At 41.8% G+C, this 18394-nt stretch overlaps 1 protein-coding gene across 4 annotated transcripts in view; it reads right to left on the bottom strand.

Annotated features, from left to right (window-relative positions):
- The window catches only part of rbms3 (RNA binding motif, single stranded interacting protein), a 259572-nt gene that overhangs the window by 170977 nt on the left and 70201 nt on the right, over positions 1-18394 (bottom strand). Inside the window, exon 1 of one of the 4 annotated variants that reach the window (XM_035681078.1) lies at positions 5125-6543. The exons of 1 other annotated variant lie outside the window; for it this stretch is intronic. In XM_035681078.1, the coding sequence (XP_035536971.1) occupies positions 5125-5199 (75 nt within the window). In that variant the 5' untranslated portion in view covers positions 5200-6543. Of the gene's footprint in view, positions 1-5124; positions 6544-18394 lie in introns of those variants that run through there. 2 more of the 4 variants (XM_035681076.1, XM_035681077.1) reach the window with 2 other exon arrangements.

An 18394-nucleotide genomic window follows, 5' to 3' on the forward strand; every position in this document is an offset into this window, starting at 1 on the left:
GTATGAGTTACGCCCCACTCCCCCCCCCTTGTTCTTCTGACAAAATGTATATCAATGTTGAAAGAGCACTCTGGTAAAGCAGCTGTAATGAGATGTGGGCAGCAGCATACAGAAGGCCAGGTCCCAGCACCCTGCTCTGTGGCTTATGAGAGTCTGCGGGAAGCAGTAATGCACACACCACCTTAATGTATGGGTGCGCAGATAGGGCTGAGCTGTCAGTTGATAGATGGGAAGGGTTAAGGAGTACCTCCTAATGCAGTGTGTGTCCGTGTGTGCATGTTTGTGCATATACACGGGCCATAGCAAATAAATGGAGTTGACTGACTGCCACATTGACTGACAGCTACATGTAGAAGGATTGTACTGCTGGATAAAGCTGTAGGGTAGGCAGATAAAGACCAGAGGTATTAGTTGATTAATGATCAAAAGGCCTCCTGTCATTGTTTGATCATGTGAGGTGAAAAAAAGCAAGAAAGAGCTCTCGCTAAAAAGCCTGCCAATCTGAGCTAGCTAAGAGGTGCAAGATGGGTTAAGATTTACAGCAAGGCCGGGACAGTATTTTGTTTCGGGCAGTCAGTCGTGAAGCACGTATTAGGAATTAGAAGTGGGGAAATTAGTTATACTACCCCTGTCTTAGTACTAATAAGAACATATCGTCCCAGACTCAAAATAGGGCTGGGCTTTAGTAAATGTAATATAAGAAGTGTATTTTTCCATCCCTAAAAGCCCTTGATAAACTCTTCAAAGCAGATCCACATCAGCGGAGATAGAGGGGACTAAGCTGCTAGCTGAGTTTTACACCACTGATAACTGACTCAATGAAAGACTTTGGAAACTCATCCTTTTTTTTGCCTTTGATTTTGCTTGCTCTCCATGTCTATGTATATCTGTCTCTCCCTTGTTGTCTCTATGCTTCTCTTTCTCCTCTATCGAGGCATTAAAGGAGGATTTAGATGGCTCTGTTATTATTTCTGTAGCACAATGGATCACCCCGTGTAATATAGCCAAACCCTGTTCTTTGCTTTTAAAAGGCCCCTCCCTCCCAATACCATCCATCCTCTGCTCTCTTTCTTTCTCTCTCGCACGCATATACACCCCCTTCCCTCCATTTCTTCCTCCATTTCTAAAGAATTAGACAGTATAAATGTGCCTATGGCAGGGGCAGACACAGGCACAGATCCTCTCAAAGGGCTCCATTGACTGGTGTTTACTTAAGGCCAGTGACATTAGCCGCTGCTAAATCTACCTCAATCTGCCCCTCTCGGCTTCTCAGGTTCTGTATGTACTAGTCTGACTGTAACACAGACGCCTGCCCTATCCCAGATCACAGCCACAGCGCAAGTGAGTTTGTGCATACACTATTGTAGTGCATTCTTGTGTGTCTGTGTGCCGGCTGCCTGTTTGTGAGATCGCTGACATTAGGCATGTAATGACCAATCCTATCAGTGGCGTGACAGCACAAGGGTACAGTGCCAGGTACTTTGTGTGCATACAGAAACAGCAACAGTAAACTAAACTAAATTTCACAACAGAGGCAGAATTTACTGCAGGTATTCAAGGCAAATTATCAGTAATTTGAGAGTTCCTTTTGAGAGTTGTGAGTGTAATAATGAAACTGAAAATGCCTGTCATTGAGAGAAAATGAGATATGGCGCACGCCAAGACTAACAGGCACTTAGTGCACATATTTAGTTGAAATTCATATTCTTTCCTAAACACTATCATGAAATAACAATAATTGATCTGTGTGCTGTAATTGTTCGCGTGGGTGAGGGGAGGGACCGGGCCACAGCGAGGCATTTTACTGTAATTTTCTCATTTATGATGCACATCTATTACCTATCATTAAAGTTGAATGCAAAGCAAGCTGTGAACAGCAGTGAACATCAAACTCGCACGGAAAGACACAGGCTGAATAAAGGCCAAATTTCAGCAAATGACTCGATGGACTGATCAGCTGGGGAATAGACAGAAATAGGGCCTTTAAAGGATCCTCTCATCAAAGCAGCATCCTGCCAGCTCCCCCCAGCCATAACCTTATATAAAAGCCACACACACTAATGTGCTCACACAGACACATAGACACACAAATCCTCTTTCAGGAATCAATAATTCAGCTAAAGAGAAGCACATGCTACGCCCCACTGCACTAATCAATAGAAAGCCAAATGTTATTGTTTCATCTCATTCTCTGACTTTCACATTCTAATCTGGGCTGACTAGCGCATGCTGGACAGCATCAGAGAACTCCATTAAATTAGAATATAATACACACATACAGAGGGGATAAAGGGACCCCAATTCAGAAGGCGTCTCAGTTGATTCTGCCATGCCATTATGACAATCTTAGCTCCTTTTTTTTTTACAATAAAGTCCGTAGTTGTAACTGATCGCAGATGTTCTATAAATTTTCTATGCATAGAATCTCAAATATGCGTCATAAAATGCAGGCGAGAGAAGGAGAATGGCAACACTTTGGTATGAGTTACGCCCCACTCCCCCTCCCTATCCCTGGAAGATATTTATGCCCCCCACCCACATCTCTTGGGAGAATGAGGCCATACCTTGAGAATGCAGCAATGAAGATGGATAGAAAGTGTGATTTGACACTGATGCCAAAATCTTAATGTATGTCTGCAAAATAATGGGATTTGCAGTGAAATTCTTTTTTGTATGTGTGTGTGCATGGAAGGCAAAAGTGACTGCCATGTGATTTTGTAGACTGGGTGGACTGAACCTGCCAGCCAAAGGCCCTTCTTCCCTCTCTGTAATCGAGCTATCAATGATCATTAATGAGAGCGTGACATAGCTCTCCACGGCCCTCTCGGCCACATTGCCCAACACTCGGGCCTCTCTCCCCGCCTCCCTTGCTCCTATTGACCCTGTCTGTGGCTCTATCATATCAACCTACAAGGCCACTGGCTATGCTAAGTAACCATGAAAATGAATATGAATATTGGCTGCTGATTTATAAACGGAAATGTATGGTCTTCTCGCACCCCACGCCCCCACCATGGGTCTTGTTTGCATGACACAGGACCCTAGCGACTCGCTCAAGGATACATCAATCGCTGACGGTGGCAAGATCGGATCTGCGCTGACCTTGGGAGTGAACTGCAGCGCAGGCAAAGGAGGCAGGGGGCCCTGTTGCAACAGAGCAAGGAGGCAGAAAGCGAGAGGAGAGAGGAAGAGGGGAAAAGAAAATTGTACGGGAGGGAGGGAGAGGAGAATCGAGGGGCATACCCTGATTGAGAGGCCCCCGAGATGAGCAACTCTGAGATATGAGGGGGAGGGAGAGAGAGGGGGGCGATGGAGGGAGTAGTGCAGGGGGGTGGGAGGGAGAGGGAAGCCATATGGCAGCAGCACAAATGTATTAAACTATAAATCAGGGGGAGAGCTAGTGGACTGCCAGGTGGGGCTGCAGGCAGGTCCTCCCTGCTGGAAGCGCAATGGTTCAAAATCCAGCTCCACATGCAAAAGGATGAAAATATCACTGGTATTTTGCTTTATTGTACTTTGTCAACTCTTTTGATTCATTAATTGCTTAAGCAACTTTTCTTTCTTCCTTATTTCCTTCAAATAAATAGTGGAAATTTCCCATGTTTTTTTTTTTGGCTTTTATTCCTTGGTTAAGTAAAGCTTGTTCAACACATTTGCCAATAAACATTTTGCAACCAAAATCAAAACAATACTTTTCTCCTTTCCTTTTGTATGGGGAAAATTAAATATTGTTTTTTTGTTCAATGCTTCGGTGTTAAATAAAGAACTTTAGTTAGGAAAATTTCCAAATAAAGATCAAGAAATATCTGATTAAAGATTAAAAAACAAGCCTTAAATCTGTCAAGTTATTAAATGTGAACTTGCAATACCTGACACAATTAATTTTATTCTCAATGTTAAGAACACATTTGGTTATGTGCTGTAAGTATTAAGGTTCAATACCCAAGCTTACAGTATCTATTACTCCACGCATGTAATTGGAGACGTTTAACAGTAATATTAGTGCATCACACAAAAAGAAAATAAAGAATATAAATTGTTGTTTGTTTTGTTTGTGTTTAAAGAAATATTATAACGTACAATAGTCCTTCAGTAACCAACTGGGACTTAGTAACTGCATAAACCTTTAGTATGTTGTTCAGCCATTCCCGTGCATTACAACAAGTCACCAACACAATAATGGGCAGAAACTAGTGCTACGCATGTAGTAGAAAAACAAATAGAGTAATCCCCAAAAGGCTTCCATTTTAATCCCTTGATGATGTCTGGGTAGTGCGCCCAGCCAGGGTCCTGGCAACCATCAGGGCCCCGGCCTGGGCTTCCATCCCAGAGCCACTGATGCATACTACAGCTAGAGCAAACACGGGCAGCCTTCCTCATGCCTGCTCTCTGTCTGAACCATACCGGCCATCACCATACAAAAAGAAGGGTTCATAACCCATTTCTCACATCGTCGTAAAGCACCGCAAGGAATTTTTGCTGTTTAGTGGATTAGCAACTACAGAATTAAATGTTTAATATGCCTCTTTAGAAAAGTGACATTGAAGCATTTAAACAATGGCCTACATTCATTCAAATACTTCATTAGTAAATTAAATCTGGATCCTGACTCTCTCATTTGTTTAATGTATGAGAGGACAAAAAGAGCTGTCTGTCCAATATTTTGATTAACAAAAGCCTCTCATGTTATTTAACATGTTACACTTCATGCCATTGCAGCGTATCACATCAAGAGCTCATCGGTTTGCAAGTGAGGGATGGATGGACGTTAGTGGACAGCTCCCAGTAACAGTCTAGTAAGCTGGACTAACAGTAGCCCATAACCTCCAGCCTTGATCCCTGATCCGTGATCCTTCACTCAGACACACACATACACACTGACACAGACATCCAAACTCCCAATGAGGTACCTGCCATCTGAAACCATCACAGCCAAGGCCAGCTATCCATCAAATCCCATCTCCACTCAGGGATGAGAGGGGGGGAAGAAAGGAGGGTGGTGGAGGAGAGGAGGTGGGAGAGAGAGAGGGAGAGGTGGTAAGGGTGAGGGAGGGAGGCTGGACATAAGTGCAGGAGCAGATGAGTGGGCTTGAGGAATGCAAGAAGAGCAGAAGAGAAGCATACCTTGGTCTGGAGATAGTGGGGGTAGTAGTAGGTGTACTGAGGGTACATTGGCTGCTGCTCCAATCGCTTGCCCATGTAGCTGGAATCCTTAGCACTGAGGCAGGGAATGGTGACACGGGGGCGGGAGCTGCCAAGTAGCTAGCAATGGGATAGAGACAGCAGAGGAGCTGTGTGATTCCTGTCTTTACTGTCGGCACCACTGTGTCGCTATCCAGTCCTCAAGGGAAAAAAGGCAGGGTCTGCGTGCCGGACAGTGGCTGAGAGAAGGTCTGCCTCTGATGTGGAAGCTCCTGACAAACGGTGCCTCACCGGTCCGGAGCCTCAGTATCGGGCGGATGCTCACTCAGTCTCTTACTGCTGGATCAATGGAAATATTTCCACAAGTGCTAGAAACCAAGAGCAGCGTGTCCGTCAGTGGCTGGTATCGGATAGTAACGCGTGATAAGGGTGAGGTAGAGGAAGAAGGGGAAAGAGAAGACGTGAAGAGGCGCAGGTGGCAGTAGCTCTGGCAGTCCTGTGAATGTTGGAAAACGGGAGAGGAAGAGGAGGAGGAGAGGAGGAGGAAAGGGATGGCAAGGAAAACGGGAGAGGACGTATAGGTTCACTTCTCTATTTAAGCTGTTTCACTCCAGTCTTTCGCCTGGGCTTTAATCTGCCTCCCTCTCAAACACACTGTGAATCTGACTCTCTCTCGCTGCCCCTCTCTCTCTTTCCCTCTCTTACATACACACAGTCTCTCTGTCTCTCTCTCTCTCTCTCTCTCTCTCCTCTGTAGTCTGATCCGACGGTGGCTGCGTGCTGTCCTGTTTGACAGAGGGGAGATATCTTCAGCACCGTTTGCCGACAGATGCACTTTGTGCACGGAGCAGAATCACAACATGAGAGTCGAGCACAGAACCAGAAAGCAATCTCAGTCCGTAGCGGTCGACCCAGCTAGAGAGCAGATAACACAGGGAAATTATCCCAGTTTCTATATAATGTGGCACAAAGCGTATATATTAAAAAATCCACCGGTTGGTTAGTCAATCCACTGGGTTCCAGCTAGTAGACGACTGGAAAAAAAAGAACAGTGTCTGTGTCCCAGGTGCTCAGTAGAGAAGGAGTCCCTCGTCTGCGATTCTCCCTCTTCCTGCTCTTGTAAAATGTGTTCCTTATTTCGTCCTTGGCTCTCTCACTCCTCTAAGCAGTCTGCCTTGTTCTCTTTCCCTCTGTCACACAGTTGCTCTCTCTCTCTCTTTCTCTCTTGCGTGCGCTTTCTCTATCACTCAGTCTCTCAGCCTCTCTCTCTCTCTCTCTCTCCTTTTCCTCCACACTGACAGGGCGGTAAAGGGGGCTCGTCCGAGGCTGTGAGCAGAGCAGACTGCCTCCTCCTTCCACAGCCCAGCCGGTAGGAGGGTCTTGAGCAGCTCTGTGCGAGAGAGGGACCCAGAGACAGACCAGCGGGCTGCAGCGTTTCCACAACCTGGGAGAACGCAGGGAAGAGGAGGAGAGGAGTGGAGACGAGAGGGGGAAGGCGTCAGTGCGGGCAGTCGATTCCCCCTACTGGCTGTACACGGAGCTACCACCTGGAACACACTGTGTCCTCAAACAAACACTTAACAAACTAGCCTGATTTACTCTCAAAACCAGTGAAGTTAAATAAACCACTTTCAATGTGCAACTTAAAACCTGTATGAATATTATGAGGGAATCTCTACTATATTTCCTTAAATTTTAATGTTCCAGAAGACGATGTTTTATAGTTTTCCCTCACCATCTTCTAATTTCTTTTTGAACAAAAGTAAAAATGCAACAGAAATGTTTTTTATGTATGAATTACTATACAAGCAAGGATCATAATAATATCATTAGGGTTTGGTGTACAACTACTGAATATGTCTTTCCCCTCCAAAAACATGATTAGTAAGTCTTCAAGTTCAAGGGCTATACTAACAAACACTTCATTTAAAGGCAGTGAACAACAAACTCCCAGCACTGACTGAGAAAGAGAAGGGAAAACCATTATATGTGTATCATCAAAATATGACAATGAATGAATTCATGTCTTTTGATTGACCATGACCGTGACCAAAAACATGACAAAAATGTCCTGTCGGTGAGTCTTTGCTTGATCACAAGTAACCGCAGCCACACTCATACTTCTGCAAACAAGATCAAACACATGCGCGTAAAAAAAAAAAGTCCCACTCCCTTCCCATCTCACACACAAACACAGAGTCTCAGCCACACACACACACCCGGCGTGCACGGATAGGAGCTAACCTCAAGTGTCTCAGTGACTCTAAGGCCACAAGTTCAGGAGCCTCAGTTTTCACTCAATTAGCAAATCAACTTAGTTTTCATTTAAATTACCCAACATGAGGGCTGCAGGAAACCGCAGCCAAAGACCACACCATGAAATTACTGGACTGAAAACAATTATATTTTAGCAATTTCAACATCTGAAAATAGACCAGTGACTTTGATGAATTTAGTTTTGTATTTCATCTGTTACAATTTAGAGCACTACACAAAAACCCACGAGGCTCATGTCTCCTTTTCAAACAATAATCATTTAATTATATATTTCTAGTGCAACATGTGAGTTCATCTGTAAAAAATACACTTTCAATATGTAAGATTGAAAGTACTGTAGTACTGTTTTGATCATTTGATTCATTTGTAAATTAACCAATGATAATTATGAAAATGTACCAATTGTGATTGTTTTTGTTTTCACAATCTAGACACACATGTTTGGTTGTGCAAAAGCCACATATATTCATGAGAGTTATGTGTCTAAAACGGCCCAGTGCATGTGGACAGACGGAATCAATACCAGTAGAAGAATCCCAGGGACCAAAACAAAGCTCGGTGGGAAAGGGCAGCTTTTTACAGACACAGAGGAAAAAATATTTATCAGATAGGCCATTTTTATCTGTAGGAAAGAGATGAGGCTGATATCGATTGTGGATTACCAGATTAACAGCCTCTGGATCAACAAGACGCATAGACTCTTAACATCTGGGGTAGAGAGTAGTAGAGAAACAAAGGCAGTAAGACGTACAAAAGCCAAAGGAGGAGTGATAGGAAGAGAGATACAGAGAGAAAATAAGGTAAGAGACATTGGAAGACAGAGCCTGAAAGAGGCACAGAGGCAGAAAAGATTCATGTGTCTTTATAACACTGTGTGTCCACTGAGCGACCACATGAAGTCCTCTCTGTGTTTCATAGATAAGGCTCATCATTTTCGTTTTTCGCTTAGAAGTACTGAGATTTTCAAAGGAGTAAAACAGAGGAGTAGATCAGTTTAAAGACATTTCTACACAGATGTTGTCCACATGTGACCAAAAGTCATGACTCCTGCTGCACATTATGCCTCTACCGGTAGAAAATGTGGACAAATATAGAGAAAAAATGCAAATTAGCTTTTAATTAGAAACAAGAATCCATCAAAGTAATAAAAGACAGTGTGTGTTGTGCTGTGTTACACTGTGCTCTGTTAAAAGTATGATTATCACCTAGATTGTTGAATTAATCCAAAAAAGAGCAACAATTAGTGGATTGATTGATTAGTCAATCAACAGAAAAAAATTTCGACAATTCCTCCGGTGTTTAAGTAATTTTAGCAGTTAAAATGCTGCTGGTACTAGCTCCTCAAATGTGAGAATATAATGCTTTTCCTTGTCATATTGATAGCTAAGTGTCTTGCTGTTTTAGGCAATTTGTTTGCATCAAACAACAACAACGTCATTTTTAAGACAAATGATTAATCAAATGATAGAGAATATAATTATCAGACTAACCTATAATGAAAATAATCGTTAGCTGCAGCACTAAAAGAAACCTATATTCTGATTAAGTAAATAAAGAATATTTTTTGAAATGATGGACTATTTGCTACTATTCACGACTGCAAACTGACTAACCTTTTCTTGAGTTCCTTCACATTAGTTGACACAGAATGGAAAACACAGTAAAGTACTATTTCACAGACACTGGTCAGCTAAACCATTAATATTCATGGGTCCACCTATTAAGAATTAAGAGCCGGGAATTGAGACTTGACTCTTGAAACTAAAGAACTTGACCTGTGGCCCTATAACAACACTAGAGACTACCTTGAGAACCACATGACGTGAACTTTCAGCCTCTACCCATGAGTTTGCAAAGGTTTATAAAGCCAAATACAAGACATGTGACTAGAGAGCAGTAATGCACGCTGTTTGTAAATAAATGTCGGCACCGTGTCTCATTCTGTGGAAGCAGACCTTGAAGACTGGATGTGTGTGTTTTGCTCTGATGGTGATGGAAGCGCTCTGGTCTGAATCAGTGGGACTGACGTCACAGAGAGGTGATATGCAGCCAAATATTTAATGGAAAGAGAGGAAGAGTGAGTATCTCTCTGTTGTTGTATTATTAATACTGATGCAACATCTAGTCATTCATTGTAGAGTCATCTCCGTGGTGTGGTGGTTGGGGCAACTGTAGGACATAAAGAACATATAAGGCTCATTATTTTTTATATTTGCAAATTTGTACTTTTTTCAACCTACTCTGTACACTATTGTACGCTGGGGCCACTGAGAAAAGCACAGTAAGTTCCAGAATATTTCAGCAGAGGTGTGTTCAGTGTTCTTCACAGTGAGTAAAAACTGATCTGATTTACAAGCCCATTTGTCAAGATGAAGCTGAAAACTGTGCCCCTCTGCTGTTTTCAAATATTTAAACACCTACACTAAGAAACGCTAATACTTTGCAGCCGGGTCTGTCCAATATTTTCATACAACAAAGCCAAAGCCATCTGCTGCTCCTCTGTTCTGAGGTCTTCCTCTGATGCTGGTTGATTCACTTTCTAAAATGAGAGCATGAGTGACTCATTCACAACACTTTAAAATAGAGAAAAGGAAGACAGCTGAGGGTACATCATGCCCCTGAGGTGCTAAGTAGTTGCAATTTCCCTCTAAAGAATCAGTCTAAAGAAAACTTCAGCGTGGCCTCTGGTCAGAACCAGAGTAGTTCAAGTGTTGGAGCATTTTTTATTTAGCCTTGGCAAGTTTGCAGCGCAGTGCAAACAAGCTTTTTTGAAAGATATTTTAATTATATTAGCATCCACAGAGATACTTGTGTCCCGAAGAGGCAATGAAAGAGTTGCCCTTTTGTTCATTGACTGCTCTGACAACACCAGTTATTTTGCGAATGTCCTGAGTCTATATTAAAAAGAGAGATGAAGACTATTTAAATTTAAACAACATAAAAAAGCTGAATGTTCTCTTCTAAACACAAAAAAGTAAAGAACAAGACAATGTTCCTATCCACACAGAATTCCTAGAAAGTCAACTACCACTTGCCCTACTGCCTGACCCCTCCCGGAAGCGACTACTGGACTTCCTCAAGCTGCTGCAGAAACCAAAAGGCTTTGTTTCCTGTGGTCTGCTGGACAGTCCTGTCATGGGTGTTTCCCAGAAATGACCAGATGCGTGGAATTCGAGGGAAGACTGGCGCAGCGCCAGGGGAGGGGTGGTGGGAGAGGAGGAGGGCCGGGAGAATTGAGGTGGGGGGGGGGAGTTAGGGAACAGCAGGGCCCGGTATTCCTGGAAAAACCCTTTTGCTCTTGGCAGTAGTTCTACTGGGAGATACCCGAGCACCATAAGATCATCTTACACGTTTTATGCAAACCTACTGATATAGCATGACTAACCAGCTTCCCCGGGGCATTCTGTTCATGATCAAGTGAAAGATGAACTATCTCACCAGCCCAACTACAACATGGTTGATGTGCACATGCTGTTGCAACACAGACACTGGCATCTATCAAGCATCTTAGACTGTGCTTGTGTTATGGATTACAGCAGAGCTCCTTTGACTATAGTTCACAAAAATCTGAGAAAACATAACTGAATGTTTATGATGACTCCAATTAGGAACAGACTGATAAACAGATGTTGCTTGAATACCAGTGCTCATCACACCATAGAAGATTACTAAGTACTCAGTACAGATGATGAAATTTGTATGAAACTGTAGTTTTGCTAGATTTTTTTTCATTAAAGCAAAATCTAATTTGGCTAGATTTTAAGACACGCTAAAACACATTAATGCCAAATTCAAGATCAACTGCAAAAAGAGGAGATCATTTAATAACTTCAAATATCTCAGTGTATGAGGCCTACAAGAAAATCACAGATGTTGGCAGTTATATTAAAATTGAAAAGAAAAGGCAGCACAAACCGCAGACAAAAAAGAGGGACAACCTCTTATGTGGCTCTTGAGTGCAGAATGAGTTTCAATTTGTCTGCGTACTGTTTCTTGTAGTTCATTCCCATGGTGTGATAACTTATTTGATTATGTGATTAACAACATCTGAATTCAACAAACCAATTTGATTACAACTGATCTTTAAACTCTCACAATGACAAATTAGATTTGCAAAAAAAGTACTCTCTTGAATGTAAATCATAGTGACACACTCCAATCAGAAACGTACACTGAAAATAAAGGTATATTTTCTTGTTTGTAAATAGTCGAGCTTAGCCAAATTGCCTTGTAATGTAACTGGCATCCATTCAAGCTTTCTTCCTGAAACATTGTAATCTGAGAAGCTGACCAGAATCGAAAACACAGGAAGTGTACACACTGAACGATATACTTGCTACACCCACCTCCGCCGTTTCTAAACTCTGGGAAGAGAAATTTTAACATTATGTGTGGAAGTTCACCACATCTCTGACACATGCAATTCCTTAATACATTCTTATCAGTGCACTAACGGATGACAGCCTAAGGTAATTCAACACATTCCCCCTCAGAGAGTATAATTTTCCACCGCGCGAAGAGTGCAGAGTGATATCGTCAAGATATGATTGCGGAGTGCTTCTCTTTATATTTCTTTATATATGATGGTCTCATCACCTGGTTTTGGCTGTTTATCTAATACTTCATAATAACATAAAAACGGCAGACTGACTCCAGACCACCGGCCCTGCAGTGAGACATTTGATAAACACCAGGCAGATTTCCAGTGAGTCATTAGCCTCTATCACAACACAGAGGAGAGCAATGCAGGCCTAATGGGGAGGAAATATGAAACCAGACATGCATGAGTAAAAATGACTCACAGCACCCCTTACTACACCCAACGAGGGACAGGCAGTAGACCTAAAAGAGTAAATTGCACACACTTACTAGATCGCTATTCCAAATGTGAAATGTATATACAAGTCATACTGACCGACTCATTTCCTCATTAACATGATTCTGAGAAAAGATCAGAGCTGTTACAAATGATTTTGTACTGGGAAAAGAGGCCCACAGCCAGGGTGGATTGCAAGTGCAAGTATATGTTACTTAATTCTGCCTGTGCTTTAGTGTTTGGGAAACTACATATAAAGTTAGTTGGTCTACAGCTGTGAGTTTGATGTGTGTGCTGGCATAAGCACCGGTGAGTGTGCTGTGTGTGTCTGTTTTTCTCTGAGAGAAAATAGTAAAGCAAAATCTCTCTGAGGAAACTCAGAGATCACAGGAGGGGTCAAGGTTATTCTGACACCAAAGGTGAAAACACTTCAGTGGAGCTTACAGATCAGACTTTCCGTGTGGCCTCATGCTAACCCTAATATAACAACTGAGAGCCAGCCATGTCCTTCTGTGAACCAGCTAGACTCCCACTGCCAAGGACAGCGAAGCTACATCTATGTAGATGAGGAAGAGATGATGCCAAGAAAATCTCTGCATAATAAGGAATTAAGTGCTGCACAAGCAGAGAGAGTGTGAGTTTAAACAATAGATATTTCCCGTGTGGATGTGCTAAGCCAAAATATTCAAAATCCACATTGTTCAGAATATGAAGAAGACAGCAAACCACACAGAAAAAGGCAAAATGACGCAGAGAAATGGAAATGGAAAGAGGCCTATCAAAGCTTCATCACAGCACTCAGAGTGTATCAAGTGCATTTTTTATATTCACTATGTTAATACCTTAAATAGATCTAAGTACAAAGTCATTCATTCTTGTCATGTTCTACTTTTTACTCGTCTTTTATACAATGATTACTCATAGGAAAATAAGAAGATCTGTAAGTGTTTGACAGATTTGTATGAACCATCCTAAACCTAAACCATACATAACCGAGATGATGCTTGTATACTTGACGGTGTGTGTGCGCATGTATGTGTGTGGTAACTGATGTTTATGGGCCAGCGTGTCAGAGGCACACAGGTAGAAGTGTAAAATAGTAAAGCGGTAAAGAAAGGTGCTGAACGTTCTGCCCACAGCAGATAGAGATTAGAGATTGGGGAAAGAGTTATAGCTAACAGGAACAGATCTGTATAGGCCTATGAAGCCCAGTGCTGTCTGCAATTGAGCAGGATGGGACAGGAGGACAGCAGCAATGTTTTAAAGCACTGCTAAGCCATCCTGGAATGAAGCGAAATGACCACATGTCACAGAGAGATGAGAAGTGAGAGGGAGGGGACAGGCAGAGTGAGAAACAGTGCAGAGAGTAAGGAGAGAGAGAAAACAGAGTGTGGCGTTCTAAGAGGAATATTTCAGGGTGGTAAATGGAGCAGAACTCCATTCCAGCTCCTCTCTTAACCTCCCCCAGTGTCTCATCCTCTGCATGCAAAGCATGAAGCCCAGGAGACAAAGAAAACAGAGAGAGAGAGAGCTGAGGAGACAAGCTTCAGGACAAAATAACACTGAATTAATAGACAAGACATTTTGCTCATGCATTTGTTTTAACATAACAGAAAACACACAGGCGTAGAATAGCAAGTGGTGATAATTTGCTCTATTCATACATGCCATTCTGTTTATTTTTGGTTTAAACTGTGAAAAGGTAAATGCCGTTGACCCTTACCATACAGGCAACCACCTGGCATGTTGGCCAAATGGGATATGTTTCTGCTGCATTACAGTTCACTCCTTCAACTTCTGCAATTGCTTATTCCTTAATTAACCTTTAAAGGGCGAAATATATATATTTTTATATCAACAACAGATTACACAACAGCTTGATTGTGACAAGGGTTGCTCATAGTGATGAACTCACAAAGAATTATCACCCAACTCGTCAGTTCCTCTACAGAGCTTTACAACGTCTTTCAACTCACTGTTTCTGTTTTATGGCCTGCAATGTTACTGTTTTGGACTAGCTAGTGAACATATTGGAGTATTTAGCAGTCTGATATTTCCCTCAGGAGTTGGAGGTGAACAAAGCTAAATGGAGAGTGAATTATGAACTTACATTGGGTAAGTGGCCAGAAAAAGACTCAAGACTTAATTTTAATGTTGCAGAATGTACAACTTACCTATACCTTTTAAGGTGATAATATGTCAGTGTTGTATTTAAAGCTTGTTTCCTCTGCCCCCTAGAGGCCAACTATATATTGTACATTTGTTATTGCAGGTTAAGGCAATGCTCTGTAATCTGATTTGGTTTGTAAAGGTTTTTGGAATTTGTTTTGCATTCTGCCGGTTACTGACCCTAAAAACAGCTAATCTGGGAAAATGGCAGGAAGTAAATAAATGCTAAAAGCCAGTGACAGGCAAGTAGCAACCACCTGTCAACTGGCAATACAACCTGAAACAAAGTTCTCTTTCTGCCTTAATATTTTGCTGGTGAATCAATAATTCACCAAATTGCCGGAAGTGAAATTAGGTCATGGGCGCCTAATGTATTTTGTCTGCTTAACTTTAAATGCAGCAATGCAACAAATGTATTATTAAGGACTTTCTTCATAAGCTTGCTAACTTTAAGCATAATTTACATATGTTATAGTACAATTCTAAATTGGGTAGCATAATCTCTGACATGCAGTACATTCTTTGGAACATTATTATGGGATTTGTATTGTGTAACACCAGATAGTACTGAGATACTAGAAAGCATATGATTAAGAAAATTCACATTATGGTGCAACTCCACAGGGTAAAATTTAGATATCAGTGTGTAAGAATTTCAGGGTGATGCACTTCCTTGACGGCGCCTTTATAATTAGTAGTACTGAAGTCATCAAAGTGCACCAACTAAGGGGAGCAAAGCAGCTCCAACAAACCTTCTACCTTTCATACAACCAAGGCTGACTACGAGGAGAGGACTAATGGAGGGACAGTGCGGTACACAGGTTTTATCTTCCATAATAAACAACGGTTAACTGTTTGAGGGATTGAGGAGACGGAGTGTGATACAATTAGAGTAGGAGTGAAAGAAATTAACTATATAAAATAAGACTTTGAGAACAGGTGAAGGAACAGCTGACACATTTTCACACCTGCCAATACCACGGACCAGATACTTTGTGGTCCCACTCCTATTAAACTGCACTATTTTATTGCAGTAACAACGTATGCAATAACGTGTGCACCTTTTCTTTACGTGTCTAAATATGTGGCTTGACAGAGGCAACAGAGAAGTGAACCATCAAGCTCTTTCCTCCAACAAGACTTGCTCAAGCGCTGCGTTTCTGCTGCCCAAACAACACACAGAGGAACTTTAACAAAAAAAACCACTGCTGTTAAATAAACCAAAAATACCCCTGCAGCTTAGCTCAGTGGCAAAACCTGACCCGAATCATGTATTCAGCTATTCTGCTGTTTTTAATTACATTTTCTTCCTGTCCTTTAAAATTATACACATTGACAAAAATGTAGTATATATGTTGTCTATTGTTGTCAAAAGGTTTACAGCCACACTGACACAATACTGGTGCTGCAATGCTAATTACACAACAGAAACATGTTTTGCTAGATCCTTACCACTAGTGGGAAATCCATGTAATGTCAGGCTTGTGGAAATGCCATGTTGTTACCTAAATAAAGATCTCTGATAAACTCTACAGGTCGCCTTCCCTTGAGTCCCCCATGTTGAACGGGAATGTTTATGGCCATGATAATGGGAAAACTACTGGCATGATTTCCATGAGACATGTTGGAAGGGCTTAGCATGGGCCAAGGAAGAACCCATAAAATTTTAGATCCGAACCACGGATCAGTGTCAAAATTAACTGAATTTGAAAATGTAATAAGAGTAAGTGGCTACAGCCTCTTACACTAAAGTCTCCAGAGTGCATTGCTGCATCTTAATAAGCCTGGAAAGAAGAATTTGCTCTTTTATTTTGTGTAACTGACACTAAGACCTGAAGTTCAAATGAATGTTTCACATCAGAGCCTTTTGAACAACAGTCAAGCACTGTGATCCACTCATGAGATTCATCTGGCTTGTATGCATGAAATATAATTACTATGAACAAAGTAACTACTTCAGGGCTAGAGTTCTGGGTAAAGGAATGAATGTAAGGTCCTCACTAGTATATAAATAATACAATCTGATTTTGTTAAATTAATCTGTTAGGGTGTGTTCCTTTGTGTATGTAGCCAAGGGCCTCACGCCTTCATCAGAATCGTAGGCCTCATCATCTCTTTCTTTCCCATACGGTTCATGTTCAGCCATCGCTCATGCCCATATTGCATGATTGCACTGAAGGACCAGTATAATCAGCCATAATGCTTTACAGATGTTATGGGTGTTTTTAAAGCCAATACTACAGCCCCAGGCAGCCATATATGAAAACCCATCTGTGCATGGATGTCAATGTGTGTGATTGTGTGTGTGTGTGTGTGTGTGTGTGTGTGTGGTGTTGTGTGTGTTGTGTGTGTGTGTCTGTATGTGTAGCTGAAAACCAGGGCATGATCTGAGTGAAACATTGTGAATTAAGGTCACATCTACAGCTCAGGAAGTGTGATTTATGTTCCCCTACCTTGCCCTGTCATTGACTAATCACCTGAACAGAAAGTAACAGGTGCAAACTGATTTCCTGAAGAGTGATTTCACAGATGAGACGCTCTGAATTTGCCAATAAACATGGCCGAGAAACAACACTAAGCCAGCAATGACATGTAAATATGACAGTCCACATGATTTAAACAATAGAAGACACCCATTTAAATCTCTGTAAGATCTGTCAGCATCCTTCCTAATCCACATCCTAACATCTCCCATTGTGTCCAACATCTAATATCACCCACGAACCGCTGCTAAATGAAGACTGGTGGCATACCGCAGCCAGGAATTTGCATGGACCGCCCGCTCTTGTGAAATAGGAAATGAAACATGCGGAGGCTTGGAAGCTCTGTCAAGATTCTGGATATTCCTGTGGTCTGGCTCTCAGGATCTTGTGGCCCAGGGCCTTTAATTCCTAATGGTGGAGAACGCCAAGCTCTGGTCACGACAGGAAATGCCTGCTAGGTGAAACATCCGCCCAAAAAGCATTCATTCAGAAGTTTCAAATACACAAGATTTCCCTATGAACTAGATTGGTGCACTGGTAAACTAAGTGCTTTGTCACCATGACGATGTCAATTTGGTTAAAATCCAGTCAGCTGCAAAGTATTTAAATGGGAAATTTTGTGTTTTTTACAACCTTAACCAGGGTCATTGCTTATATTACAATACCTCAGCTAAAATATGTTATCTTTGTGTGTTTGCATTACAGTCAAGATGGCAGTTGAAGGTTCTATGGAAACTTATCAATTATTTGAACCAAACACTGCAAAATCTGGAACATATACCAGTTAGAAAAGTGTGATCTACTGGGCTTAAGCTGTTGATTTCAAACGCGTGAAAGTACAAACTTGGTGTGAAACATGTAATTTCCACTTTCACTGACAGTTTTTACCAGATCTCACTGGCACTGTCAGTGAGGACAGGTGTAGCCTGTAAAACGGATAAAAAAATTCTTAGTAAAGTATGGAGAACATCTACCATGACGGCAAATCGTGTGAGGGCTCTGTCTTTAACATCACTACATAATAGTAACAGATATACTAACAATATATAAACTTTGGGGATACAAGCTTCAATTTACCATTGCAATGTCTTCCAATGCAAAGATAATTACTGTTGTTTACATTTTGCTCCTAACAATTTACAGAATATACTGACTCAGAAAACACATTAGTGTTGGCAGGAGTTTTAATGGTGTGATGCATTTGCCTAAATAGAAATTGGCCATTATACAATAATTCCCAAATAAAAATGGAGGCAGATATACTGCAGCGATTTGATGGTGTCAAACAGTGTGTGTAGTGTGTGTGTGAGAGAGAGAGGTGAGAGAAGAAGAGACCGAGAGAGAGAGAGAGAGAAAGTGTTGCTGTGGAGGCAGTGGGGATGGTTGCAGGAGGTGGGAAGGAGGTTGTTGAGCTAAGGAGTGTCATAAGAAGTAAATGCACATTTGTGCACAGAGACACATTCAGTCACTCTGCCTCAGTGTGCACTGTTGAAGCAAATTAAGGAAG

Source organism: Morone saxatilis, unplaced genomic scaffold, assembly GCF_004916995.1.
Source record: "Morone saxatilis isolate NCDOM2014 unplaced genomic scaffold, NCSU_SB_2.0 Contig9, whole genome shotgun sequence".
Lineage (NCBI taxonomy): Eukaryota > Metazoa > Chordata > Actinopteri > Moronidae > Morone > Morone saxatilis.